This window comes from Anthonomus grandis, chromosome 11 (assembly GCF_022605725.1).
Source record: "Anthonomus grandis grandis chromosome 11, icAntGran1.3, whole genome shotgun sequence".
NCBI classification, from domain to species: domain Eukaryota; kingdom Metazoa; phylum Arthropoda; class Insecta; order Coleoptera; family Curculionidae; genus Anthonomus; species Anthonomus grandis.
Window position 1 is genome coordinate 2914708 of NC_065556.1, and position 13089 is coordinate 2927796.

The 13089-nt window shown below is 33.3% G+C and overlaps 1 protein-coding gene across 1 annotated transcript in view; it reads right to left on the minus strand.

Moving 5' to 3' along the window:
- The window catches only part of LOC126742040 (calcium-binding protein E63-1), a 49533-nt gene that overhangs the window by 13840 nt on the left and 22604 nt on the right, over positions 1 to 13089 (minus strand). The window contains exon 3 of the mRNA XM_050448567.1: positions 1199 to 1241. Coding sequence (XP_050304524.1) covers positions 1199 to 1241 — 43 coding nt within the window. The remainder of the gene's footprint in view (positions 1 to 1198; positions 1242 to 13089) is intronic.

Below are 13089 nucleotides of genomic sequence, written 5' to 3' on the forward strand. Positions count from 1 at the left end.
CCAGGTACATGAATAGGGATTAAGGAAACATAATACGACTAACTCCACAGAGGTGTGCTGATAGGATAGGGTAGGTAAATACATTCCTAAAAATAATCAAACCCCAAAAGCCTAAAAAAAATAAATTGCATTACTATCAAACCCCAAATTCCATTTATAAAACTGTAAATCACACAACCCTTTCAAGCCGATACCAAAACCCATAAACTTTTGCCCGAATTTATATGAAATCCCATGTTACATGCTTAGGGCAAAATCTGCATGTAACATAGTTACCACCGAGAAATCTTTTTACGAGGTATTTTTTTATCAAAAAGAGCTCTACGAAAGCATGCTTCGTCAATGACGTTTGAGGTGGGACAACACGTTCTTGAAAAGCAAAAGGAAGTAACGATGGTCAGAGTAGAAAACTTAATCCGCGTTAAAAAGGCCCTTTTGTTATAACAAAAGTATCGGATAATGAACGATATGAGGTTGAAGAGCTGCCTGGTTCTAAACGTTCCAGAAAAGCTTATAAGGGAATCCTTTACGAGGACGCCAAGAAAAGTCAGGTTACCGACTGTAATCATCTTGTATCGCCTCATCGCAACCACAACATAGAAAGAAAAGGAATCTGACCTGATAAGAAAAACGCATGATGACGAATTCTTTTAGTGAATCACGGGGTCGGATAATTTTTATAAAAGGGGACACAGTCATGAATATACGCGTTGCTGAGACATTTAGGCGTTTTATTAATTTTTCGGCCCCGAGACTTTTATAATTAGTTCACATTATTTACACCTGCGAAACCTAGCGAGAAACCTGACATAATTTCATCAGCAAACAAGTTGTCGCGTAATCATTTTTACATACGCCAACCGGTGACCTTCACGAAACTACCGCTATAAATAAAATTTTTGTCAAAACTAAAATATTTGCATCTGAGCCAAATGACATAATATTTTATTAGGCTGTTTTAGATTTCCAAGCCTGATGCGAATATGCGACTAATTATGATCGATTCGGTGGATGCGCCCCGCTGTCCCAAAATAACTGCGACACGTTAAAATTAAAACATCCCGAGCTATTTTCGCTAGCAACATTTTTTTCAAATTATTTTGAATGGTTGCCAATAGATCTGTTGCCGTATTTATATTTTGATTAAAAGTACATAATTTCAAGGTTGTTATATTGAATAATCTTATGTACTGCTTACCTTTTAGTTCCTTTTCCGAGAATTCTTGTTTAATTGAAGAGCTCTGAAACAATGAAAAATATAAGATTATTAATCTTTAGGTGATTAATTGCTTGGTAAATATAACAATTTTAAAAATATAGGCTTTGTGTATACGAAATTACAATAAGCCAGAATCTGTTTTGTCTGAGTAAATATTTTGAAACATAATTTTTTATTTTATACATCAACTTATAATGAAATAAAAATGTTGGTGCTGATAGAACTAATTTCTCAATAAATAGGAATTTATTCGCCATAAATTTTATCTTGCCATTTCCTCTCCCTGGGGGAATATTGGCCTTGGCTTGATGATAGGACCTTACATCCAGAAAGCGCTGCCGGCGGTAAGTTAGCTATTGGTAGGACCAAAGTTTCGAAGAGATGTTACGAGTGGCTGAAACAAAAATGGAAGACGGCAACAGAAAAAATTGTTTTTGTCAAGTCAAAAAGGGGTGTAGAGCAAAAACTACTCTATGTAGAAGATTGTAGATTATGTCAAAAAATAAGTTTTAAAAAACTATTAAAATTCTGAAAGTTTGAATCTCCTAGGTGCCGCCAATAATGAGTTATTAAGAAAAATAGAAAAAAATCGGTCAAAAAAGTATCAAAAAGAGGTTCATTATTGTTAATACAGCTTACCCTGTATGTAACCTAGCGCCAGGAGTAATATCTCTATTTAAACTTAAAGGATTGAGCTTTCAAATAGTGCAAACAAAAAATAATTGTATTTGTATTAGAAAAAAATCATTACTGTAAAAAATCACTTTTTTTGGGAATTTTTTTACGTTCAAGCTCGTTTATGTCGTAAGGAGTTTCTTTTTGCACAGTTTGTTTCTAACCATCACGTAGCTTCATCTTTCGCACATAAAACGCTAAAAACCCGGAAAAAAAATCGCCATAGAACAAAAGTTATTAGCGTTTATGTGACCGAAAATCTCAATCAATTTATCTCGATGCATTCTTACAATACGCTTCGCGTATTGTAACAACCGTCAGTTTTATTACGAGTAAATTACAATAATAGCACGTGGAAAATCTACTGATCTAAAAGTGAGGAAGTATTATTTATCGGAAAAACAATGTTTCAATCGTGTTTAATATAATTAAGAAATATGGTAAATTTCCCAGTATTGAGGTTCACAGCAAAAGTTCAGGCCGCCGTTTAAAAATTGTTCCTCAAAAAGGCACTTATATAGATTATGCCTGAAAGAAGAAAAAAAAGGCTGGAAAAAAAAATCCTCAGCGTACTTTGCCGCAACTACTTGATAAATTGCAACAAATATGGGATTGTTTTCCATAAATTTTGTGAACGCCTAGTTGATACAATGCCTAATAGAGTTCAGGCTGTTAGTTAAGGTAAAGCCAACGTTAATGTTGTTCCAATATTAGCATTTTTCGATTATCAAAGATTTAATTAAATACTTATTACATAAAATATATAATTAAGCCGTAAAGATAATTCCATATATCCATCCATACAAAAGAATTTCGGTAAAATGGTATTTTCTTAGGAAAACCAACTGCTTCTTCCGACTTACACTTGTTACGGCATAAGTCCTGTATCTATCTAAATTTCTCACATTAACATGGTCTTAATTATAGCGCTGTTTCAACAAATCTTTAAAAATACCGCCATTAACCTCTACACACATTCTACTTCGTCTGCGAAGGGCCCCTATTCCTTTTCTAAGTGATTCCGGGCTTTCTTTGACAAAGACTGCCGCATTTCTAATGAGTCGAATTAGGGCCTCCCGAGTGTCGACTTTCACTTTTTACACCTTATTTTTAATTCAGCCCCACAAACAGTACCCAAGTAACAATTTGCAGTCATCTAAGTTGAGATTACTTTTATTTTCGCTAGTTGCAACATTGTTTTCAGTGTTTCAGTCAATTTAGTTGGTTTTGCAACGACGTTTATTTTCGATCAAACTTCGACATACTGCACCTGTATCACAACTGTTGTAAAACTCTGATATTTTTACAACGTAATTTTTTACTAGAGATGGTAGCAGTAGTAATTTATACTTAAAACAACGAGGTGCAGACGTGTACAATTTTTCGAATCAAAAACCCAGTAAGAACAACGTTGCCTGATCGTTAGCGAATGGGTAATTCCCTGATCGTTTGTGTTAAGCATTTTTCGCTGTATTGTTGGCTTTTTAACATGTTTGAGTTTTAGGGATAAAGATGAAAAACAAAGGTAGAGAGAATAAGATAATATTCAATTCAACATAACCTATTTAATCTATATTTTTATTTTTATTATTAATTTTTTACTTGGAATTATTGGGATTTATTATTTTCGTTTTGCTTTAAAAATGAAGAGATATAAAGACTTTAAATGTTCTCCAACTTACTACAGACGCAAAAAAAACTTGCAATTGAAACAAATATGCCTACAACCAGCTTACTTGAAGTTGATATGGATTATGTAGAATCAATGGAAGTGGTGGAAATGTGGTTTGTATTACATATTTAAAGTTTAAAATATTGGGTTTACTTCTGGTAAATGGTTTGCTTCATGGTTCCTATATTCTACTTTATAGTCTTTACATAAGATACTAACCAGTTTGAAAACAATGGTAAATTTTAGAAAGTTCTATTTTTTAGGATTTATATAGCAGCAGCTGCAGCAATGAGAACTTAGAATGTAATATTAACATTACATTTTGAATTTATATTTTTCGAAGAGCTTATGAATTTTATTGTAAAAGTTAAAGTTTTTGTTTATAAAAGTTTGCAAAAAAAAGGTACTGCTTACGCGCAACAAACTGCAAACAATAATTGAAATATTAAAATTTTAGGTTAGGTCCATCCGTTCTTCCTCTTGCTTCAGGCCAACCAGGGATATGTTCCGTTTATAAATTAAGTGCTTGCAAATCTTTCAAAACGGTTATTTTACCCATATAATTCACTATATTAAACTACATACAAAATAAATATTAATAAGAACTTTGGATTTTGGATTAACAGTCCTTGTCAAATCAGTCAGATGTATTAATGGTCCGTCCACATTTAGTCTGTGAACGTCCAAATAGTTTAGATTTTTTCTTTTTATAATATTTATTTGTTTTCCTCCCCAAATTAAAACTACCATTTCAATTAATTTAATTTTCTCCTTTATTACCAAGTTAATTAATATTTTCTAAGTCTTAACAACAACAAATCTACGCGTGTACGATAGCCTTTAAATTTCTGAATTCCTTTGGTTTGTGCTGAACGGAGACCAAAGAGAAGACGACTTCCTTGTTAGCACTTGATCATCGCGCATTGATTCCAGTGTCGTGATCTATACATTTTTTCCGCAACTGTTGTCTTAATCTTAACGCATCACAGATCGTGATTTACTTATCAAACCCGCAACCACTCTTAGTGATTAAACCCGAATTAGAAGACCCAAGAAGTCCAGAGCAGGCCTGCTGAAGCCGGATACAGACACCTTAAGGTAAGGATCTTTAAAGGCTGGTTTTTCGACCTTTCCACATTTACTTTTATTCACACAAATACAGTCCACTTTAAATCTCTCACTGAATTGTCTAAGTCCACCTTGTGCTTAAATAAAAAATATAAGTCACAATTTTAATTAAAACAAAAAAAAATTGGTTTTCTAAACGACCACAATTAAAAAGGTTGTATTTTTAGAGTACCTGCCTACTGGAGTTATCTATTAGTTTATTATTAAAAAAATAATTAATTTTTCTGTCGTTATGGCGTCTATCCGTCCAAAAATCAATAACTCTAAAAACGTTTAGAAAGTTAATCGGTAGTCACTGCGTAACGTTGAGACAACCAAAAAAATCTCTTTCAAATTGGTGTAAGACGGGGTTGTCTCTACGGTTAGCATTTTTACGTTTCCTGGACCGTGATCGCAACTGGTTGCGCTAACAGTCTAGGAAATGTAATGCGCATCCATGAACTCCATTCCCTACACAGTGTGTGCAACAAAGTAATGCTTACATTGATTGGTATTATATAATTTAATGTAGGTCACAAAGGTGACAAAAAATAGATTATTTATACTGTTTTATTGTTATTTATTTACTTATTGTAGAATATTAGCAAAACAGCATAGTAACACAAGAAAAAATAATATTATTTTATGGTAACGTTCGTTATTAAGCTAATTTTAATTTATTATTTAACAGAAGAATAATAATTGTAAAAATATGTATACATATTTGTATACATATTGTATGCAATATGTATACATATGGTGGCCACAAAATTAAAAACACTCCAATGTTTTAAAAAATATAATAGACCTCTGTAAAACACGTCAACTAAGAATTATTGGATTGAAGTTTCTAAATGCGCTATTAGTTCTTTAATAATTGCTAGAGTAATATATTTTATTACAATTTCAGGGTGTTTCTAATTTTATGACTACGACTTGTACATAATGAGGTACAGGCAGTAAAAAATATTATTTATTATGTTCTATATATATATATTGCCGTGCAATAGAAGTAGGTGGCTTTTTTATCTTTCTCGTTCTTTTAAAATTACACATGCCTGTGCAAATATTAGTAAACGAGTCAACATTTTCGATATTTTCAATTTTTTTATTAAGCTTAGAAATGTGTTCTAGCATAAATCTAGATTGATTCCCTTGAGCAAAATTATAAAAGTTGTTTAGATTTAATTTAAGTTTTGATAGCTGCATCTGGTATTCAGCAGAGAATTCATTATCATCTGAGGTAGGTTCTATTATTTCATCTGATATAGGTTCAGCTATATCATTTGCTTCCATTGACTTGTTGAACTTGACTTGTTGCTTTTTTTGTTATCATCATTATTTGTTAAATCATTATCCATTCCCATGAAAAAAGAATTGTCTACTCCACTACCTAAAGCTAATTTCGCTAAATCAACGCGGTTGGATAAATCAAATCAGGAGCTTGCGATAGATTTGCACCACTATTGTAAACTGCGCACAAATGTTTACAAAATTTTCCCCTGCTCCATCTGGACAATCACATTGCTATGTTTGAATGTTAACAGTATATAACATATGTTCGTCGAACTCAGAATTAACAGTATATTCAAAGTCGCTTACTTTAGTAGCATTTATTGTGGTACATTTATTGGCCAATTTCTTGAAATAAATTTGAAGTGACATTTTTCTAGAACTCGCAGAAGAAATCAATTTTTGTTGGTAAAATTATTCCATATAATAAATAATAAAATCTACCAAAGACATAGAATTAAAAGCTTTACATTTCTTCAGGATTAGGTCTTTAAAAATACGTATGGAGACTTCTACTATATTATTCGTATTGTGGCCCCTAGTTGTCAGGTCAGTCTGAAAGCAATAGCACCATTCTGAATTTCATTTCTTTTCCACATTTCTTTGAAATAGTTTAAGAATAATGGATATTTTTTGGATAGTTGGCTGCTGCATAATTCGTCTTTGAATAGATTAGACACAATTATATTTTTTGCGTATAGAGCATCACGAAATTTTTGCATAAGAGGACGTCGATCTGTTTTTTCAATTCCATGTGACTGGTCCTACAGCCAGCGCCATACAGCTTGCATCACATGAAAAGTGCAGAGTAATGTAGTTGACATAGTAAATATAGCGTAAAGCGCATTTATTTCTGCAATTAAATCATCCATCATAAATACAGCAGGTGCCTCTTTACCAGAAAACCCATCACATATCAGGACTTCTCTAAGTTTTTGAAAACAAAATTCATATACTTGTGTTTGATAACTGTGGATCACACAGCCGAGAGGTACACCACCAACTTTAGCAGCACAAAAAAGGCTTCGCTGGGCGTCATTCCTTTATTAAAATACTTGACAAAGCAATCTTTTGTAGCTGAGGTTGCTCTTAAATAACTATAGGATTCTGCCACCGACACCCTGTGGCTATGCTTAAAATATACCTAAAATTCCAACATAACAGAATTAAACCCTAGAAATACGGGGGACAAAACAGCTATCAATATAAAAATCTTCAAGATTTAAAGTATTATTTTAGTTTACTATTTATTAACAGTCATAACTTAATTAATTGTAGGAATAGCACTTATAACTTATCTCGATAATGGCATTTAGACCCTCCTTAAGCAAATGGTCCCTGCATCTTGAAAATTTGTTTTCTTTTTTAACCCTAATGAATATTTTCGCGCCGCAGTTCCTATTTCTTACGCTGCTTGTTTCTCTTTCTTTATTTTTGGCATTATGTTGACAAACTCAATCTTTTCGATATTGCAGTTTTTTTATTTTAGGATATGTTCTGTTTACAATCCATTCTGTGCAAGTAGTTCTAGAAAAGTTGTTGATCCATTTTTTCGCAGTAATATTAAGATCTTGTTCGATGCTGGTTCGTAGGATAAGTGTCGATTCGTCGGATTTAATTACTCTAATATTCGAATCAAATGTCTTTATAAATTCAATCATATTGTCTGTTGTGTCTTGATTCATATTGCACAGCCTATATCTATCACAATCACAAAACACAACTAATAAATACACGAAAAACCCTTCTGGCTTGCACGTGGGCGACTCAAAACGCTTTTACTTACTTAGTTACGGAAGCGCACTGACACGGGCCAGAATAAGAAATTCGCCACGTTGCACACGCTGTGTAGGGAACGGAGTTCATCGATGCGCATTACATTTCCTAGACTGTTAGGGCAACCAGTAGCGTTCACGGTCTAGGAAACGTAAACATGCCTACGGTTAAGACGTAACAATGCAACGTTGCGTTGCAATTTGCAACGTTGTCGCATCGAAAAATTGCTAATCGGATAGTCCAATGGTGTGAGGTCTGGAAATCTCGGAGGTCAGCTAATAGGACCACGCGCCCAATCCCATCCGCCTGGAAACTCTTCGTCGAAATATTGCTTGACCTGATCAGCAAAATGTGCAGGTGCATTCTGATGTTTAGAGAAACTTCCTCTAATAATGCTTTTAACTCATTTCGCAAAAAAAAAAAGTTTACTCCTGTAGCGCAATTTTCTAAATGTGGGTCAATTGAGGAACTATCGACCATAACACGCTACACGTTTACCAGAAACTTGAATTGAAAATTAATTTCGACTGTTGCGTGTGTATTTTAATCTTATAGTTGTGACTATTATTGATGCGATCAGTGGGTGAATGTTGCCTTATCGGTAAAAAGTATGCGCGATACAACAAAAATGGTTCCAATGAATCCAACCACAAAATTGCATACGCCTAAAGCAATCTTCCAGTTGTAGGTCCTGTACATGGTATGGATATAGGCCTTGCTCGTAGAGAGTGTGTTGATTACTCTTTTCTGTGGAATGACCAATTGAGCAATTCTTCGTGAGCTGATCGTTGCATCATTTTCTACCCAATTTAAAAGATTTTCTACTTCTTTTAAAACTTCTCGAGTAACTCGTTCAGATCTTAGCATCTTCCATTACCTAGGCAATTAAGATATAAGGCCGGTCGCACATTGGATACGCATTTGTATCGTACGTAAATGTACGATGCTAGTCGTACGAATTAAGTGCGCACACTGAATACGTTTTTTCCGTCAAATAAGATAGGGGATAAGCAGTGTTTCGGTGAAATTGTATTTATTAGACCCTCTTACTTTTTATTTGTTTTGTTTGGAATTTGTAGCGTAATGAACCTATACCTTCAAGATAATTCTCTTCTAATTCGAAGACTACGGAGACATCGTCACTATCGAACCGAATGGGTGCGTGACATATATTTGAAAAGAGAGGAATTCGGTGAATTTCATCATATTATGGAAGACTAATCTAATGACCAATTACTGTATCATGGTTATACACGTATGAAGAAAGAAACTTTTAAATATATTCTGAACATTATCAGACCTAAGGTGACTAAATACAGTAATTTTCTCGACACAATATCACCCGAAAATCGATTAATTGTAACTTTGAGGTAAGGAAGTAAAATATAGTTCTTTTATTCATACTTTTTTATTCAAAACATAACTTACTTATTATATTAATAAGTAAATTATGTGTTTGGATTAAATTGCATACTGAGGGAGAGCACCTGTTGAGAATTGTGGATAAATATATTCTTGCGATAGTCCTTGTGCTGAATTATACAGACATACTGAGATCAACATTAAACTGGGTCGAGTCACTAGATTGATCAATCACTACCACAGGAGGTACAGCATTTTGTTCGTCTATAAGAACTTGTTGCAATTTTGATCTTAACATTAATTAACGATGATTGGGGATATCTTTTAAAAACGGCAGAAGGCTCATTAGAACTTCTTTATCAGAACTGTTCCAAGTGTCTGGCACGCTACTTTTAAGCTCCCTTTTACACATTGTACTTCGAAGAAATAGCAGAAGCTGAAAATATGGCCATTTGGAATCGGGATCTGAAGTACTTGCTTGGCCAGATTTTTTGTTGCTGACTTTTTTGAGCTCCTTCCCAAAAGTATCTTGTAGACCTCGCCATTTCTTTTTTAACTCGTCAACTGAAAAATAAAATAAAATTTGTCTTTTATTACAGGTACCTAGTGACAGGTTCATCTTTCAAGACTTGGATATTCATTTAGAATTTCAGACAATACTGTTCGTTGTATTGTACATGAAACTTGTAACGTTATTTGGGAAAATCTTTCCGATATTCATATGAAGTTTCCATCAAATGAAAATATGGTTAATATATCTAATGACTTTTGGACAAAATGGAGGTTTCCTAATTGTTCTGGGAGCATTGACGGTAAACATATACGGATAAACGCACCAGCGCACTCTGGCAGCATGTTTCGTAATTATAAATCATTTTTCTCAATTGTGTTGCAAGCTGTTGTAGATGCAAACTACAGATTTATTACTATAGATGTGGGAGCCTATGGCAAAGAGAATGACGGTGGAATATTCTCTCATTCAAATCTCTCAAGACAATTGGAAAATGGTGCTCTCAACGCAAGCCAGGAAAAAGTATTACAAGGCACTAATATAGCTTTGCCTCACTTCTTAGTTGGTGATGAAGCTTACCTGTTAAAGACATATCTCATGCGTCCCTATCCCCAAAGAAATTTGGAACCGGAAGAAGAAATATTTAACAAACGCCTAACAAATGCAAGGCAAGTTATTAAGTGTGCCTTTGGTATTCTGAGCAGCAAATGGAGATTATTATTAAAAGCAATTGAAGTAAATCCCGATCGTGCTGATGTCATAATAAAATGTATATGTTTACTTCATAACGTTATAATTGATAAGGAAGGTTTTTATGATTTGAAAACGGAAAACACCATTGCCACAAAATAAAATAAAAACAGATTCATGACTGCAGGAGAGAATAGAACCACAACGAGAGCCAACAACATCAGGGATGCACTTAAAAATTATTTTGCTCGTAACACTTAAAGAAATAATTATAATATAAATAACTAAACTAATATAATTTAACTTAATCATTAAAACTGTTAATTTATCTGTTAATTATTAATAGCCGTATTAATAAATTTACTTACCAGATATTTTCATTTCTGTGGATATTTCTAGCCATGCCTTGCGCTGAAGATCTCGTAAGTGATAACTTAAATCTTTCTGATCCCACAAACATTTGTGATTGTAAACCACGTTAATTAGTTTTTCTACATCCATGTCTATATATTTTATTTAATTAATGTAATAAACGCACGAAAAATCCCAACAGGTTTGGATTGACTTCGGACGTCGGAATTAGACGTACAGATACGTACGATTAATTCGGATCCAGTCTGCGCGCTCAAACCTCTTTTATCTATGTGCGCGCTGTCGTAATACTTAAAAGGTTGGGATCGTTTAAGCGTGTACGTACGTATTCGCACGAGTAAACTTCGTACGAAAACGCGTGCAGTGTGCGACCGGCCTAAGACACTGAAAGGGTGTTGGAATACTAATATCGCAAAGAATTATGCCTTCTATTGTTAACTTCCTCCTATATTATGATTGAGCTGCCTCGATAAGAATTAGATCTAAACCAGTAGACCTGAATATAATACAGGTCTATGCATCAACATCTGATTCAACAGAACAGAAACTAAAGCAATTTTATAGCGATATAAGAGACCTATTGCAGCTTATGAAAAATCATGAAATTAACTTAACGCGTTAACTGTCGCAAGACATTTTTAAGCATTACAAAGTTGGCATCCTATACAGCCGGCATACAAGAACCGACATCATTTTTGGGTCGCATTTGGGTCACAGACTTTTTGGAAGCTAAAATGACGTCCGGGCGAACGTTATGTGTTCATGGACATTTACTTCTTATAACTTTTTGCAGCAGCAGTCTTCAGAAGCTCCATTTATTAAAGAGAATCGTCCTTTTTACGTTTTGTTATTTTATTTAATTTAATTAGATTTTTGACAGTTTGGAATTTAGAGTTAAGAAATAAAAGCTTAAATTTATATTATATATATAAGTGTATGTAAAAAACTACATTGCTTATAAAAAGATGTGAAATTTACTACTCAAGATATCCGCGTTATAAGTAAATATATATTTAGAATTTAAGTAAGAAAGTTTGTTTTCTATTTAAGAAGTCCCCAAAGGTTAAATGACCTAAAATAGTCTTTAAACATCGCCAAAAAGTACAAAAAACGACGTCTGCAAGACGTCATTTTGCTACCTGAGATGTGGTTATTGTTCGGCCTACAAGTAAATATGTGTGTATTTTTGGTTGGCAATCTGAGCACGCAAATATTAAAAATTTTAATAAAAAACTTTGCTTTTTTTTAAATTATTTTCTACACAATAGTGCAAATTTTATGACAAAAGTATTACCAAAAATGGTTAGGAAAACACTGCATGCAAATCAAAAGCTTTTTGGGACATGTATTGCAATAAGTTGTCACCTTTTCAATGAATCTGCAGCTATTTTCAAGCTTTGCTCCGATGGTATCTTTTTATAACAACAAACACATCTTTTTCTAACTTTTCTGTTCCTTTTACATTTTCCTTCAGTTTCTTTTATTTTGTGAAGAATGTTTATTTGTTCTTGTTCAATGTGATTTCTTCTTGATTCCACTAAAGCTTCGCGAACTGATGTCAACAGAAATTTTTTGAGGATAGATGCAATAGTTTATCTAAAATTAAAACATTTATGACATATGTCCCCAATAATAATTCTGTGGCAGCCTTACGATACCATGTTATGGATTTTCGTACAGAAGATGAATATGCAGCCAATTAATGAGACAAATTAATTTCCACCTTTCCGGTATTGTAATAAATTATGCACTGCGGTTTTTCAATTTCTTCTCGCTTTCTTTTTAATTTTCCTGGTTTAAGTACGTTCAAAGAAAAATAGAAAACAGTAAAACATCTCTTCTATATTTCCACTTAGCGACCAACAATTCCATATTCGTTTTCTCTACCTACTATGTCCCGTTTAACTGTTCCTGACTATGTACCACATTGTTACATTTATTTTAGACAAAAAAGTCGTCAAAAATGGTGAATATCCCAGATATATACATTTATAAATTAATATATTATGAAAATGTGAATACGTTAATTATTCTCTTAGTTTTGCACTATTTTATTAGTATTCTGTAGTTAAAGTTGATTCGCAGAATTTATTTAGGGTTCTACTTACGTTTGGTTTAATATTTTTATCTATAGTGTCTAGTTTTTACGTGGTTTATTTTGTTTGAGGGCCCCAATTTAGGTTATTTAGGTTATATTATTGTAAATCCCTGTATTTTTAATATTCTAGAATTTTTATAATTGCTTTTTTTGACTGTCAGTATTTTCCTAAAATTATTGGTCTCTTTCGGCAAAACAATGAAGAGAATTCTAAATATTTCGAAACTGTTCCATCGGGCTTTAAAAAGGACGCGCTTCGTAACATTTCATTCAGTTTCTACCTTGGAAACAATTAAACGACAGTCAAGGCGAGT